Here is a 16,044-nt window from a genome sequence, read left to right as displayed (position 1 = left end):
AGAGTTAGACTCCCAATATGATTGCTTTCTTAAAAATCGAAGATGCACCGTTCTCTGAATCTCGAGAGCCAGATCTCTGACATGATTGCTTATTTGAAAACCGAAGAGGCACTGCTCTCCGAACTTTAAGAGTCAGATTTCCTTAGATAAAGCTTGTCTGCAATCTTCACACGCAACATCAGCTTTCCAGATACCACAGACCATTTTTTCAAAGTGCTCTGACAAAGTTAAAACACGTGAAGCTTGCAGCTCCCACTACATTGTTATGACCAAGAAGGGTAAAGGAATAGGACTATTACTTGTTGTTAGGGAAACTTTTATATATGTTGACCTTCATCCTCCACAGCCATGCAGACATGCAAATAAAAAAAATGCTCAACTTTTCTTCACATCCGAGATGGCACTCTCAGCAGAGTCTCTCGAAATACTCAGCTTCTTTTCCTCCCCATAATACTTCTGCAAATAAGCCACACCAGAGTAAGAGTATCTCATATCATCTGGGTTAAAAGTAAGAGTATCCCATATCATGTTTTTTCCCTGTCTTTTCCTTTGGCATTGTTCTTACCTGCAAGACAATGAAAAAAAGAGCAATCAGTCAGCACTTAGAATCAAGCTTCCAGTCAGGAACTGACTGCCTGGAACTCCTTGCGTGATTATTTACATGGCATTGCTCTCGAGTACTCATCTTCAACATCTTATGCTTCCAGAAAATATACCACATTTGCCTGAGGAACATATAAGGCAAGTGAGAAGGATACAAGGAAGCATGTGGAAACAAGCGTAACAGAACACGTGCCAATACATCCACTACTTTGTCAACAGTAAAAGTATCTCTTATCATCATGGTCGAACGTACTCTAGATTTGATAAACTTGTTTTGACCCTCAAATTCTTGAGTCGGCCTTATACTCTAGAGGAAACCAGAAAACCCTCCAGCCCAGTTCAAGAATAAGGCTGTGGAAAATTACTTCTTCAAAAGAAAAAGTATCTCATATCATCTCTTCTCCAATTGCTTCTCCTTATCTTTGTTGCTGTTTACGACACAAGGAGAGGAGAACAATCAACCAGAAGCCGAAGTTGAACCTCCAATCCAGGTTGCTTGCTTGGAAGTCTGATTGCTTACCTTGTCTGTTACCTCATTCGGCAAATCTCCTAGCTCGGCGACTTGGGGGACTCATACTATAGGTTTGTATCGCACTTGACCAAGCCCTAAACTACAAGTAAAGCTTCAAGTGAAATTGATACATTACCTTGTGCATCTTCATTGGTTAAAGATATCACCCCTGGATGGAGGAAAAGTACTTCCAGAGAATATGACACATCTACATATGAGACAGATAAGACAAGTGAAAACGATACCACACTTCAATACTTAGAAGTTTCATGATTACTCAATGGCTTGGATCTTGTAAGTCCTCAACCGAGGAGCTTCCTTCACTTGGGAACTTAAGGGAGCACTGTTTGTACCATACTTGACCAATCCTGAAACTACTGAGCACTGGTCAACGGTATACCGTCAAGGACCCAGAAGAGTTTCCCTTAAACCAGGAGGCCAATTACAGCGCGACACGTGTCGACATCAAAAGTCAATCATAGCGCGACACGTGTCAACATCAAAAGCCAATCACAACACGACACGTGTCAATGTCAGAATGAAACTAGAAACTCTCTTCTATAAATAGATATCATTCTCTCATAATATTTCCTAATGTCATTTGTACTAAATCATTCACTAGTACTCACTAAATGATAGCTTGAACCTATGTACTTGTGTAAACCCTTCACAATTAATGAGAACTCCTCTACTCCGTGGACGTAGCCAATCTGGATGAACCACGTACATCTTGTGTTTGCTTCCCTATCCCTATCCATTTACATACTTATCCACACTAGTAACCGAAGCAATCTAGCGAAGGTCACAAACTTAACACTTTCTGTTGGACCAAAGTCCTCGCTGATTTTGTGCATCAACAATATATATATATATATATATGTATATATATCTATATATATGTATATATATCTATATATATATATATAGATATATATACATATATATAGATATATATACATATATATATATATTGATTAGATGAATTGGTTAGGTTGGCAATTTTATGATTAAGCAAATGTTTATATCAGCATGAAGAGGATTTTAGTTGTTTGAGGTGGAGCTAATACTATACACGTTTCCATGGCAGAGGAGAACCTTCTTAATTATAAACCTATCCATTGCTATCATTATATTAGGAGGTGGCATGATGACTAAGCTTTTAAGTTGGAAGGATTAAGGTGAGGTGTCATTAAGATTTCATACAATAGACAAGTGTGTTTGTGACTCGTACTTTTACAAGTAGGAGCTATCAAAGTAACAGGAAAGGTTATCCAATGTGGAGTTCATGCTGCCCATTTCATTAAACGAGGAAGAAGAGATTTCGGATTATTTCACTTATAAATAGGAGCACCTCCGTAGTTTCAAGTGCATCAATTCTATAGTCGAGAATTAGGTGAGCTCAATGTATGATAATGGCATACAATGCATGGAATTGTTCACGTAGAGAGAGATAGTGTGTGTGTGTGTGTGTTGTGTGTGTGTGTGTGTGTGTGGTGATCAGTATATGAGCTTGTCTTGCCGAGGTTCTAGCATAAAGTTAGGTTCTAGCTTCAGATTTGAGGTATGGGTTTCTTTGGGAACTTATCACTATTGAGGTATTTGTCTTGTTTAAGCTTTGTGAAATTTGTGTTATATTTGATGTATCTCTGTAATTGATATAATTGTGTATATTGGAATATGATTTATATTATTGTTGATAATGTGGATATTGTGATGATGATTATATGCATATGTCATTGCATATTGGAGTGGAAGGATTTTATTAGAATCATTGATAAGACTTATGTCCCTACTGAGCTGTGGTTTCGCTTACCCTATACATTTTAGACCTTGCAGGTTCTTACAAGTTTAAAGAAGTATAGGCAAGTTGATATTGTGTTAGACGAGAGATTTAAGAGTTTTTATTTATATTTGTACACCGATTATGGAGTTATTTATATAATAGAAGTTAGATTTTTTTTTAATTTTTTTATTTTTACTCGTGCGCCGAGCACATAGTTATATTTTCCCACCGACCCTGAGTCTGCGGCGTGACAGTGAGGCTAAATCAAGGGGTAAATATAGAAAATCAAATAAGAAATTGCAACAATAGTCCCTCAACTTTAATCCAACTGAAGAAATGATCCCTTAATTTTAATCCAATTGGAGCATTAACCCTCAACTTTAACCTAATTGTAGTATTGGTCTTTTCAACATAACTCATTTTGACGGTGTTGATGAAAATGACCATATTTATGCATTTTGATGAGTTGAGGAATCAATAATAATGAATTTTTAGTTAAACGATCATTATTCCAATTTGATTAAATTGCTATTTTTTGGTGATACATTTTTGAGTAAATTACATAGTAGCCCCTTAGTTTTGAGGTCTATTACAATCTTATACAACATCTTTAAAACATTTCACTTTCTTACCTCAAGTACTATTTTATTTCAATTTCATACAACCGTTACATTTTTCATCCATGGATCTGTTAAATGCTGATGTGACTGCCACATATATGCCACGTGGCTGCCAAATGTCTACCACGTGACAAATAAAATAATTTTTTAATTTTTTTTAAAAAACCTGCCACTTTTTTTTTCTCTCTTTCTTCTTCTTCTTCTGGGTTCGATCCCTGTTTTTTTTTTCTTCTTCTTCCTCCTCCTCCTCATTCTCTTCTTCTTCTTCCTCCTTCTTCTGGGTTGCAGAGTTCGATCATTTTTTTTTCTCTTCTTCTTCCTCCTCCTCCTCCTATTTCTTCTTCTCTTCCTCCTCTTTCTTCTTCTCTTCTGGGTTCGGTCCCTTTTTTTTTTCTTTTTTTCTTTCTTCTTCTTCCTCCTCCTCCTCCTCCTCTTTCTTCTTCTCTTCTGGGTTCGGTCCCTTTTTTTTTCTTTTTTTCTTTCTTCTTCTTCTTCTTCCTCCTCCTCCTCTTTCTTCTTCTTCCTCCTCCTCCTCTTTCTTCTTCTTCTTCTTCCTCCTCCTCCTCTTTCTTCTTCTCTTCCTCCTCTTTCTTCTTCTCTTCTGGGTTCGGTCCCTTTTTTTATTTATTTTTTCTTCTTCTTCTTCCTCCTCCTCCTCCTCTTTCTTCTTCTCTTCTTCTTCTTCCTCCTCCTTCTTCTTCTGGGTTCGGTTCCTTTATTTTTTTTTCTTTTCCTTCTTCTTTCTTCTTCTCTTCTTCTTCTTCCTCCTTCTTCTTCTCTTCTTCTTCTTCCTCCTTCTTCTTCTGGGTTCGGTCCCTTTATTTATTTATTTATTTTTATTCTTCTTCTTCTTTCTCCTCTTCCTCTTTCTTCTTCTCTTCTTCTTCTTCCTCCTTCTTCTTCTGGGTTGCAGGGGTTTGGTCCCTTTTTTTTTTCTTCCAATTTCAAGTTTAAAAAAAAAAATTAAAAAATTATTTTATTTGCCACGTGGCAGACATTTGGTAGCGACATGGCATATATGTGGCAGCCACGTTAGCATTTAACAGATCTATGAATGGAAAATGTAACGGTTGTATGAAATTGAAATAAAATAGTACTTGAGGTATGAAAGTGAAATGTTTTAAAGATGTTGTATAAGATTGCAAATAGACCTCAAACCTAAGGGGCTACTTTGTAATTTACCCTACATTTTTAAATGGTTTTTAGAACAGAGAGCATAACATTCCGGATAAACCCCAAAACCTCTCGGAAAACTGGAGCAGTCACTGCTCCCTTCAACTACTCAAAAACTGAGCTTCCACAAATTCAACCTCCTTTTCTATGTTGTCTTTGTAATTCCCAATTGAGTTAATTAGATTTAAACGCTCAAAAATTGAATTTCTTTTATTAAACATCCATGCCTTTTAAAATTTTGATCAAGACGCTTTGGTATATTATATTAGGCCACATCAGTATTTCTTATTTTAAAAATTTTTAAGTTAAAATTTTACATATTGATTTCTAAATTTGTCCTTTTAATTAGTTAAGAGAATTTTTTTTTCATCCGGCCATTTTTTTATTCATGTATTTTAGGAGTTGTGGACTCTTTTTTAGGAGATAATTTTGGTTTTTTCGCTCAACATATTTATCCAATTATCTCTTTTAATTTTTGTTTTCATTCAAAACATTTTTTTATCCTAAAATTGAAAAAAATAATTGAAATGATGGACGCTTAGATTTTTTTGTTTGTTTATTATTTAGTATACTTTTTGTTAGATAATTATTTTGTATACATTTGAATTTGTACATATTGTTGATTAGTGATAATGGTACGTTTATTGTTGGTTATCATATATTCGTTTTGTATTGATTGGTACGTTTATTTTTAATTTTTGAGTGTACATATCGTTGATTGGTACGTTTAGTTTTAGCTTTTGGTACGTTTTATTTTAACTTTCAGTACGTTTAGTTTTAGCTTCCGGTACGTTTAGTTTTGTTCTCGTTGATTGATAGATTTTTTTTCACGATTTTGTTACGATTGTTTTTGTATACATTATGGATTGCACCATTTAGTATCATATGGGTACGATTAATATTATACATATCGTTGATTGGTACATTTACTTTTGTTCTTCAACGTTGTTTACTAGTACGTTTATTTCCGGTTTTAGTAGGTTTGTTTTCATACATATATTTTTTTATTGGTACGTTTGTATCATTCTCGATGTTATTTTCTTATATGAATTACTACAAAAATTTATATATGGATTCCTACAAATATCTTAAATGGTATTTTATTTCTTCATTGAAAGGAAAAAAAAAATCAAACGGCAGGGTATTTTATTCCTTAATAAATTGTATATAATAATTTTCTTTTTGTATAATTATCTTTAGAGGGAATCAAACGACCTAGATTGTAGGAATTTGTTTCAAATTCAATATCTCTGCATTTTTTTCCTAACGTGAAGAATTTAGGCAGTAGTGGTAAGATCTGTAATTTTGGTACAAATAAAGGATATTTATGATAGATGAGACTCCAAATTTGTAGGAAAAATGTTTAATTAAATCTCTAAAACCAACAAATGTTTAGTCGAAAACTCAGGCACTTATATCAAAACGCCCCTTCCCAATTCTCCACCAAATTATGGACCTTCAAATCACATACAAATCGAACCCACTTCTCCTTTCTTTCACCCCAATCAGCCACACGTCTCCAAGACCCCTACTTTTCAACCTACCCACAAAGCACAGACCCAAAATTTCCCGGCAAAGACCGGTTTTTCGTGTCATGGCTTCTGCAAATTCAAATAGGTCTGATGGGTTTTCTTGGCTGAGTCTGACTCGGTCCATACGCCGCGGTTCCGAGCGGTTCTGGTTGGATTTTGGTGAGTGGGTGAAGGAAACTGGGTTTGATTTGAAGGAAGTTAATGTGATGGTAGGTGAGTATTTGGAGCTAGTTGGGGACGGGTTAAAGAAAGGTGGGACTGAGTTGGAGCGGTTTAGGACCGAGTTGCTGCCGGAGTTCGTCAGCTGGAATCAGTGGGAACGTTGGAAGGTAAGGCAATTAGATTCAATTTTAATTTCTGTTTGGTTGCTAAGAAAGTAGAACAAGGTAATGGAAGCTTCAAAGTAGAGTTTTTTTGTTTTGATTAAGTTGTGGCGGGTACTAAATATAACTTTGAATTAGCTGAATGAAGATTATTGATAGCAATTCAGAGGAAATGTTAGCTTTTTTATCAGCACACTCTTCAAGCAACATACACAATGGCGTTCATATGGCATGAATCGCATGATGGTTAGTCCTTTCGAAATAGTTTTGTGGAGTGCGAATTATAGAATTGATATGCGAAGTATAACGCTCGTTTTGATTTTCTCAACATGTTATATATATTATTGATATCGGACAATGCTATATAAGCTCTCCAGAATTTATTTAGAGAACTCCAAATGAAGATAAAGTGTGCAGTTTCAGTTGTATTTTTTGTTCAACAATTCGTCATTGTGGATTTAGTCTTTGTTGAACTTTCCATTCTTCAGAATATTTTCGTAGCTATATGTAGGCTAATACCAGTTTCTGCACCAGTTGAAGCAAAACATTCGGGGAATCTCCCTAGCCATTTGAACAATCTTGTTCACTAGACTTTTCAACAAGGATTCAATGTCTCAAGCTTCAAATGATTCTCTGTTCTTTGGTTGTCAATCTTATTTGAGAATAGCTAATATTCTGATCTACCTTTTGCTACTATTCTGTAGAGAGCTTCATTGATTTTCAATCAAGTGAAATTTATAAGATAGTTGCAAACTGTCCATGATCATCAAAGAAATTACATAATGGTATGGTCATCTTCATTTGTTTATTCTCAAGATATAAAGACATGGGAATCTAAAAGAGTTGCTGCTTTGATATTCTATGTTTTTGTTACCTTGGTTTCTTGCCAAAGAATATATGTAGCAATTCGAGCACCTCTCCAATATCGTCAAAGAAAAGAGTTGACAGAGGCTTATATGGAGGCAGTGATTCCTGAACCATCTCCAATTAATGTTAGAAGGTAACTTAAATTTGTGTGTATCTATTCTTTAGATCATGTTGACTACATCACATTTCTGCTTTACAGATTAAGACATGACATAGATAGGTAATAAACAGAAAGATGGGGGAAAGAGGAATAAAAAGAAAGACGCTTTACTGGCTCCTCTCAGTTTTCAATAATCCAGCCCCTCTGTTACATTGTGGGTTTAAGAAAGGCATGTGGAGGAAGATGACACCCAAAGGCTTGACAATGAATAAGTTTGTGGAAGGACCTGATGGAACACTTGTTCATGATAGTTCTTATGTGGGAGAGGATGCATGGTATGATGATCCACAGCTTCCTCAGGACAATGTGAAACAAGTTATTGACAGTGATGTAAAATTTAATCCAGAGGAAAAGAAGGAACTAGAGGAAGACTTGGGAATATCGGGTCAGTGTCTGTCTAGAACTTACATGATGTATTTTTAGTTGGTCTTCATTACAAATCTAGCATGAAAAAACCGTGCGATTTGATGTCTGTGTATATGTGTACTGTGAATCCGCACTGGATTTAGGGATTGTAAATAACTGCAACTAACCGATGGTTATTGTTAAATATCATGTAAAGTTTGCTATGATAGTTGTATTGGACTCTATCTATCCAAAGTGTCTTTGGCTAATTCTTTTGGTGTTTGATTTGCAGCTGAAGTTCAACAAGATAGTGGAACATGGCGTGAAAGGCTTCAAAAATGGAAAGAGATCCTTCAGAAGGAAAAGTTAGCTGAGCAGTTGGATTCTGCCAATTCTAAGTATGTAGTTAAATTCGACATGAAAGAGGTTGAAAACAGTCTTTGCAAAGATGTGGTAGAAAAGGTTACAGAGTCACAGGGAACAAGGGCATTATGGATAGCTAAAAGATGGTGGTTGTATCGTCCTAGACTTCCGTATACCTACTTTCTTCAAAAGCTTGACTGCTCTGACGTAACAATTTGCTCTAACTTGTTTTAGTTATTATTTTCCTCTCCTTTTTAATAGATATATCAAGGAATTTTTTCCCAACATTGTCAGCCAAGAGTACGTAATTAATTTCTGCTTCTGTGATTCTTTTTGGACAGGTTGCTGCTGTTGTATTTACGGAAGACCTAAAAAGGATATATGTTACTATGAAAGAAGGTTTTCCATTAGAATATGTTGTAAGTTTACCAATTTTTTTCATAGGCACCCTCATTTATCTCAACTTATTAAGGCTTAGTGTTTTTTCTTATTTGGTAGGTTGATATCCCCCTAGACCCTTGCTTGTTTGAGATTATCTCAAGTTCTGGAGTTGAAGTTGATCTTCTTCAAAAGTGCCAGATTCACTACTTTATGAAAGTTCTGATTGCATTGGTGCCTGGGATACTTATTCTCTGGCTTATACGCGAGTCTGTGATGCACATCACTTCTAAGCGATTCCTTTACAAAAAGTATAATCAACTATTTGATATGGCTTATGCGGAAAACTTTATCCTGGTAAATTTCCAAATATTTTATCCCATTTTAGCTTCTTATTATCGTTATTATTGAGTTCTCAATGCACTTTATACTCTTTCAGCCAGTTGGAGATGTGGGGTAAACAAAATCAATGTCCAAGGAAGTTGTGTTAGGAGGTGATGTTTGGGATCTTCTTGATGAGCTGATGGTTTATATGGGAAATCCAATGCAATACTATGAGAGAGATGTCAAGTTTGTCTGAGTAAGTTTATCTTGTTTCTTGAAAGATAAAGACTACTCTGCTGGAGTTTTGCCTTGAATATTGCAAATCTTATAATCGAAAATAAAAAGTTCTTTGATAATTATTCCTAACAGGGTGTTCTTCTATCTGGACCTCCTGGAACTGGCAAAACACTTTTTGCGAGGACACTAGCCAAGGAAAGTGGAATGCCATTTGTTTTTGCTTCAGGTGCTGAGTTCACAGACAGTGAGAAAAGTGGTGCTGCAAGAATTAATGAAATGTTTTCAATTGTAAGGAGAAATGTAAGCATTCTTCTCTTTGTAATTTACAGATGTAATATCACAGATTATCACAATGAGATTTCCTTTAGGAGATCATCCACAAAATATTTGTCTATCACGAATCTACGAGTCATAATGTTGTGGAGCAATTGTGGTAACACCGATGATGATTAATATTTTAATTCTCACTGGAAAGTTAAAACGCTAATGCAAAACATGTTTTTGCAGTCTGAATATGGTGCTTTTTATTTTCTCTGAGAACACTAATACAAAATATTGTAATTTACTGTCCTTCCCTCAGGCTCCTTCTTTTGTATTTGTGGATGAAATCGATGCTATTGATGGAAGGCATGCAAGATTAGATCCTCGAGGGAGAGCAACTTTTGAGGCTTTGATTGCACAGCTTGATGGGGAATAAGTATATTATTTGAACAAAGCTACATGCTTCTCATTTTCTTTATATAATAATTTTAATGTTCAGTGTGTGTTCATAAATAGGAAGGAAAAAACTGGTGTTGATCGGTTCTCTCTGGCCCCCTTTATTATTATTATTATTATTATAATTTTTTTCTGTCATTTGCTTTCCACATGTCATCATCACTTATACCAAGTGTATGGAAGTAAGGACCTGTCTTGTTTGCTCATTTTGGGATGTCAATTTTTTAATTGACATTTCCAAATCCACTTTCGGCTTCCCACTCCATTTGGTTGATAAACAAGACAAAAATAAAGAGACCACGTTCCTTGTTTTGGGGAGCAAAGCAGATGCTTTAGCATTGGAGTAAAGCAGATGCTTTAGCATTGGAGTAAAGCAGATGCCTTAGCATTAGGGAAAAGCAAATGCCTTAGCATTAGGGAAAAGCAAATGCCTGTTGCCGTGCCAGATATCAAGTTCCTTAATTCCAGTTGTATATAAATAGGTTCTCATGTAAGGCTTTAGATAGATATCTGATCTCCATTCCATTTCCTTCAAGCTGCAGAGTGCATGGACTGTGCTATGACCACCACTGATCACATCTCGCTGCGCTTTATTTATTATGCTTGTTGCCACACGTTCAGGTCTTGCTATGATTTTTTATTTTTTTTTGGGTTCCTAGTGGGCACCGAAAGGATGTCATATGTGTGTCTGTGTATATATATATATAAACACACACATGTTTCATTGTGCTTTTGATTTTGACTAGCATGTATGTGTGTGTACACACACACATGCACACACAAGGTTGGTCGGTTTTGACTTTCACATGACTTTTTTTTAAGGGTTTAGGATTTAGGGTTTAGGGTGGTGAATTTCCTTGCTTGTTTCAACGGAGGTTCTTTTGCCCGCGTTTGGAGCTTGTTGGAGTGCGTCACCTTTACTGTGTGGGGTTATGCAAATGACTGCACCGAGTTTATGCTGTGTAGTGCCTTTTGGTCACGACTTTCCTCGGTGGTGACTTCATCGTGCCTCTTGCCGCCGCTCAGAAGGACCGTCTTATAGCTACCCTCTTTGCTGTGCTGCTCAAGTTTTGTGGCTGATTGTTTTTTTCGTTGAGGTCATGGTATTTTTCAAGTGCTTTAAGAGCAGCACCATCACCATTCTTGCGAAGGAAGGCGATTTGCAAGACAAGGGATGAAGCTTTACACGTCACTGACTGGTCCTAAGGCGCTTGCTCTTCCCGCAAAAGACAACTCTATGCATATTAAGTCGTGGTCTTCTCAAGTATCTTGGGAGGTGGTAGATTCTGTTCAACCAGATACGAAGAAGATGTGCACCTCGATGATTCTTATCTTGAACTCTTCGCATCATGTTCGTGACAACCATCTGGCCTCGTCTGAGCTTCTTGGTGATCGTATTCGTAACAGAGTTGTGGCTTGGAGTAGCACCCTGTCGACTATTGGAGGAGCCACTTTCGTTGAGTTTTACAAAGAATGGCTTGAAGATGTCTTGAGCCGCTCCAAAGATGTGCTTACCAACATGAACCTTTATCATGTTGTATATGCATCTTTGTTAAGCTATGATTGTCATCCTTCCGTCATTCGTGCATTCTTTGAGCATTGGTGTTCAACAATCAACACACTTCACACGGCTTAAAGGGAGACGTCGATTTCACTTAGGGATTTTCATAAGATAGGAGGGTTGCGAATCCAAGGAAAATTTTATGACGAGGTTGTTACTAGTGTGGAGGGGTTTTCTTATTGCAACAGTTGGGGATTGCCTGTGAGTTGCCGCTATTTGTTTTAGGCGTACCATAAGCTTTCCCAAGAGGTCCCGAGTAAGTCAGGCGTGAAGATTTCTTCCATAAAAACCCACTTTACGAAGATCTCTTCCCTCTCGTCGGACAATCTTTTTTTTTTTTTATCAACTTCAATCTATTTGGCATAGTGTACAAATTGTTTCTCATTATTAAGAAAAGGTAACGGAGATAATTCTTTTAGCCGCTTTGATAGGTGCAATTGCCGTGGAATTCTTTGAAAAAAAAAAAAAAAAGAAACAACCTTGCTGGCAATTATTTGTTTGGTCAGACATGGATCAGGTTTTGGTATTGAGATGTCATGAAGTACCAGAGGCGTTCGAAGAAAAGTGGTCGTAACAAGACAACCAGGCTTAAGGGAGACTCGGATTCGTCAAGTGTCATTGGTCAAGCTGGGCGTCGTACCCCTACTGAGTTGAAGGCATTTGAGGATCTTGGCGTGGTGTCAGAGCACTTGGAAGAATCTTACTTAGCCGCTTTCTTAGCTTGTTGGCTTTGTAAGTTCATTTTCCCCAAAGACGACGTCAATTTCGTCCGTCCCGGAGTCTTCAAAGTTGCTAGCAAGATGGCCGTAAGAGAATCTTTTAGCCTTGCTATTTCGGTCTTAGCCAACATTTACAATGGCTTGGGTGTTGTTTCGAACTCGGCCAGCACTGAAGATCGTGCTGTGGTGCTTCCCTACCACTACGTGTATGGTTGGTTGGGTGAGTACTTTGGCACACATTTTTCTTCGTCAACTTTAGACAAGTCAGGGCCTTCTTCACCGACTTCAGTTAGGCTGGGGCCTTTGATGATGAAGTATTCTGGCGCATTTTCTGCGATAGGCCTTGATGATTTGCAGGCCGTGTATATGCATTGGGAGTCTTGTACCCGTGTATATACAAATGCTTCTATCATCTTGCCGGCCAAAGATGAGTTCAAGAACATCCGGTGACCTGTGCTTACGTAAATGGGTGGTCAAAGGTACATTATGAAAACTTGGGGACGGCAAGTGGTACCAATTCTTCTTGCTTACGTAATGGTGTGCGGAGAGATGGTTGTTCTGTGATTCTTACGCAACTGGTACCGCTTGATTGTGTTAGTGCAACTCCTTTGCAAGATGAACCTGTGGTTTTAGTTCCTTAGCATCCATGCTTGTCTTTTCAACATTCGGATGCTTATGAAGAGGCAGGTGATGAAGTTGATTCGTGCAAAGATGGATTTGTTTTGTAGCAGCATCAACAAATTATAAACAAGCGACCACTTGAAGGTGCTCAGGCTAATAACGACGTCAATTTTCGTCATAAGAAGAAAGAAGCGTTTAGGCCTTCTCAATTTGGTGGTTGTGTGTCACTTGATAAAGATATACATATTCATTTCTTTCTTGTGACTTACGTTGCTTTCATTGTTTTAGCATTGATTTCTAACATATTTCTTTGTCTTGTTTAGGCTGGATCTTCTTATTCTTTTGATCTGGCGAACGCAAGCGTTCATTCTTATATGGATATGATATTTGAAGGTAATTAACCTACAGACAGAGAGATTGGGGATCCGCCTGGTGCAAAGCTTGTTCCGAATCCGCCAAGTTGGCCCGGTTTGCCGTGTGTAGGTGAAGGTATGTAAAGGCCAATCATGCATCCAATACCTTTGCCAGCTAGCTCTGAGATCTCTTTAAGAGGGCCAAACATTCGTGGAACTGAGCAGCATATCCGTCGTATCAGACTTCATGCGGCTATGGATGTCAAAAGCCATATTAAAGAGGGGATTTCAAAGTGCCCATTGGAAGACCTTGCGTTGCTCAAGGAGGATTTATCGGAGTTTGTTTTTACGTTTGATGACCTTAAAGTTGATTCCTCGCCCTTGAGAGTTCAGATTGCTGAACTTATGGCCGCCTTGACTCAGTATTCTTCCTTGCGTGCTATTTCCTCGAAAAAATTAAGTCCAGATGTTAGAGCTCAACAACTTGTGGGAATAGACTTATCAATTGCCCAAGTCTGATCTTTTCAGCAAGCTGCTTTAGAAGATTATCAATTCATAGGAACCTCTTTAGCTTCCGTCCAAGTGTGTCTGGAAGCGTTGGTGCGGGAGAGAGAGCAGTTGGGAATCGAAGCATCACGACTTGATGGTGTTCTTTCGGAGTAGGAAGCTACAATTTCTCAGTACCAAAAGATGTCACACCTAGAACAAGAGAAATGTATGGTAATGAAGTCGCCCACCTTATTTCCTACTGATGTGGAGACTTTGAAGACTTTGGAAGGCCTACTTGAGGATCATTGTCGTAGTTTTAGGGACATAGTAATCAAGTAATGTCTTCCTTAAGCCTTTTTTGCTTCTAATCATTTTTTTTTGTAAATACAGCTTTGTAGCCAAATGCTTCATTTAAAGAAATAAGGTATTCACTTATTGAATTTGCTCTTTATTCCTGAAAGTGTTTGTGTTTTTGTTGATGATGTGACTGTACTTGAAGTTTTGAAGTTTTAAGTTGCCTACGTACCCTTAATTGAAGAGGAATCAAGTCATGACGTAGTTCAAATACATATTTTTTGGATATTTTTTTGTGCCGTACGCAGTTTATGCTTTTGCGGGCCAGGAACATGATCCGTTTGTTTTAGGGGTAGTAGCGCTTCAAGAATCTGCCATTGATGAGACTGATCTTCAAGCCGTCTTCTACCATGATTAAGTATGCCTACGCAATGCTCCTAGCCCCATCAAGCCGTCTTCTGACATGATTAAGTATGCGCCATTGATGGGGTCAGGAGCATTGTGTAGGCATACTTAATCATGGCAGAAGACGGCTTGATGATCGGCCCCATCAACAGCAGATTCTTGAAGCGCTACTACCCCTAAAACAAACGGACCATGCTCCTGGCCCGCAAGAGCATAAATTGCGTACAACACAAAAAAAAATCCAAAAAAATATGAATTTGAACTACGTCATGACTTAATCCCTCTTCAACTAAGGGTATGTAGGCAACTTGAAACTTCAAAACTTCAAGTACAGTCACATCATCAACAAAAACACAAACACTTTGAGGAATAAATAGCAAATTCAATATGTGAATAATTTATTTCTTTAAAGGAAGGATTTGGCTACAAAGCTATATTTACAAAAAAAATGATTAGAAGCAAAGAAGGCTTAATGAAGACATTACTTGAGAACTATGTCCCTAAAACTACAGCAATGATTCTCAAGCAGACCTTCCAAAGTCTTCAAAGTCTCTACATTGGTAGGAGACAAGGTGGGCGACTCCATTACCATACATTTCTCTTGTTTTAGGTGTGACATCTCATTTTGATACTGAGAAATTGTAGCTTCTTGCTCCGAAAGAACACCTTCAAGTCGTGATGTTTCGATTCCCAAATGCTCTCTCTCCTGCACCAACGCTTCCAGACACACTTGGACGGAAGCTAAAGAGGTTCTTGTGAATTGATAATCTTTTGAAGCAGCTTGCTGAGAAGACCAGACTTGGGCAATTGGTAAGTCTATTCCCACAAGTTGTTGAGCTCTAACATCTGGACTCAATTTTTTCGAGGAAATAGCATGTAAGGAAGAATACTCAGTCTAGGCGGCCATAAGTTGGGCAATATGAACTCTTAAGGGCGAGGAATCAACTTTAAGGTCATCAATCGTAGAAACAAACTTCGATAAATCCTCCTTGAGCAACGCAAGGTCTTCCAATGGGCATTTTGAAATCCTCTCCTCAATATGGCTTTTGACATCCATAGCTGCATGAAGTATGATGCGACGGATAAGCTGCTCAGTTCCACGAATGTTTGGCCCTCTTAAAGAGATCTCAGAGCTAGCTGGTAAAGGTATTGGATGCATGACGGGCCCTTGCATACCTTCACCTACACACAGCAAACCGGGCCAACTTGGCGGATTCGGAACAAGCTTTGCACCAGGTGGATCCCCAATCTCTCTGTCTGTAGGTAAATTACCTTCAAATATCATATCCATATAAGAATGAACGCTTGCGTTCGCCAAATAAAAAGGCTTAGCCTAAACAAGACAAAGAAAGATGTTAGAAATGAAAGCTAAAACAATGAAAGAAATGAATATGTACATCTTTATCAGGTGACACATGACCACCAAATTGAGAAGGCCTAAACGCTTTTTTCTGCTTATGACGAAAATTGACGTCGCTATCAGCTTGAGCACCTTCAAGTGGTCGCTTGTTTATAATTTGTTGACGCTGCTGCAAAACAAATCCATCTTTGCACGAATCAACTTCATCACTCACCTCTTCCTAAGCATCCGGATGTTGAGGAGATAAGCATGGGCACTGAGGAACTAAAACCACAGGTTCATCTTGCAAAGGAGCTGCACTCGCAC

General features: G+C 37.8%; 2 protein-coding genes across 5 annotated transcripts; both read left to right on the top strand.

Annotated features, from left to right (window-relative positions):
* Positions 1 to 6,135: 6,135 nt before the first annotated feature.
* Positions 6,136 to 14,130, top strand: LOC103445872 (ATP-dependent zinc metalloprotease FTSH 12, chloroplastic-like). Of its 4 annotated transcripts, XM_070805923.1 has the most exons (10): positions 6,364 to 6,551; positions 7,250 to 7,330; positions 7,438 to 7,545; positions 7,612 to 7,957; positions 8,210 to 8,487; positions 8,622 to 8,699; positions 8,779 to 9,015; positions 9,098 to 9,238; positions 9,352 to 9,519; positions 9,800 to 10,023. In XM_070805923.1, the coding sequence occupies exons 4-8, from the start codon at positions 7,648 to 7,650 to the stop codon at positions 9,116 to 9,118; spliced, it is 924 nt and encodes a 307-aa protein (XP_070662024.1). In that variant the 5' UTR covers positions 6,364 to 6,551; positions 7,250 to 7,330; positions 7,438 to 7,545; positions 7,612 to 7,647; the 3' UTR covers positions 9,119 to 9,238; positions 9,352 to 9,519; positions 9,800 to 10,023. The 4 variants fall into 4 exon arrangements, with proteins under 4 accessions (XP_070662023.1, XP_070662024.1, XP_070662022.1 ...); XM_070805921.1 differs by lacking the exon at positions 6,364 to 6,551 and adding an exon at positions 13,161 to 14,130 and having other exon boundaries at positions 6,684 to 7,545; positions 7,644 to 7,957; positions 9,800 to 9,916; XM_070805922.1 differs by having other exon boundaries at positions 6,136 to 7,545; positions 7,644 to 7,957.
* On the top strand, positions 9,128 to 9,916 carry LOC108169256 (ATP-dependent zinc metalloprotease FTSH 12, chloroplastic-like). The gene is made up of 3 exons (XM_017334978.1): positions 9,128 to 9,232; positions 9,352 to 9,519; positions 9,800 to 9,916. Exons 1-3 carry the CDS (start codon positions 9,128 to 9,130, stop codon positions 9,914 to 9,916), a joined length of 390 nt encoding a protein of 129 aa, XP_017190467.1.
* Positions 14,131 to 16,044: the final 1,914 nt, after the last annotated feature.

The sequence above is a fragment of the Malus domestica genome, chromosome 10, assembly GCF_042453785.1.
Source record: "Malus domestica chromosome 10, GDT2T_hap1".
Classification (NCBI taxonomy): Eukaryota; Viridiplantae; Streptophyta; class Magnoliopsida; order Rosales; family Rosaceae; genus Malus; species Malus domestica.
The sequence above is the reverse complement of the archived record's forward strand: the minus strand, read 5'-3'. Positions and strand labels throughout refer to the sequence as shown.

What these genes read in the sequence shown, in the direction of transcription:
- LOC103445872 (XM_070805921.1), top strand. Translation starts at nt 7,328, where the DNA reads ATGGTATGGTCATCTTCATTTGTTTATTCTCAAGATATAAAGACATGG. An exon ending in GGAAGACTTGGGAATATCGG is followed by an intron (nt 7,958 to 8,209) that starts GTCAGTGTCTGT and finishes TTTGATTTGCAG; the next exon opens with CTGAAGTTCAACAAGATAGT. An exon ending in GTTTTCCATTAGAATATGTT is followed by an intron (nt 8,700 to 8,778) that starts GTAAGTTTACCA and finishes CTTATTTGGTAG; the next exon opens with GTTGATATCCCCCTAGACCC.
- LOC108169256 (XM_017334978.1), top strand. Translation starts at nt 9,128, where the DNA reads ATGTCCAAGGAAGTTGTGTTAGGAGGTGATGTTTGGGATCTTCTTGAT. An exon ending in ATGAGAGAGATGTCAAGTTT is followed by an intron (nt 9,233 to 9,351) that starts GTCTGAGTAAGT and finishes TATTCCTAACAG; the next exon opens with GGTGTTCTTCTATCTGGACC. An exon ending in TTTCAATTGTAAGGAGAAAT is followed by an intron (nt 9,520 to 9,799) that starts GTAAGCATTCTT and finishes TCCTTCCCTCAG; the next exon opens with GCTCCTTCTTTTGTATTTGT.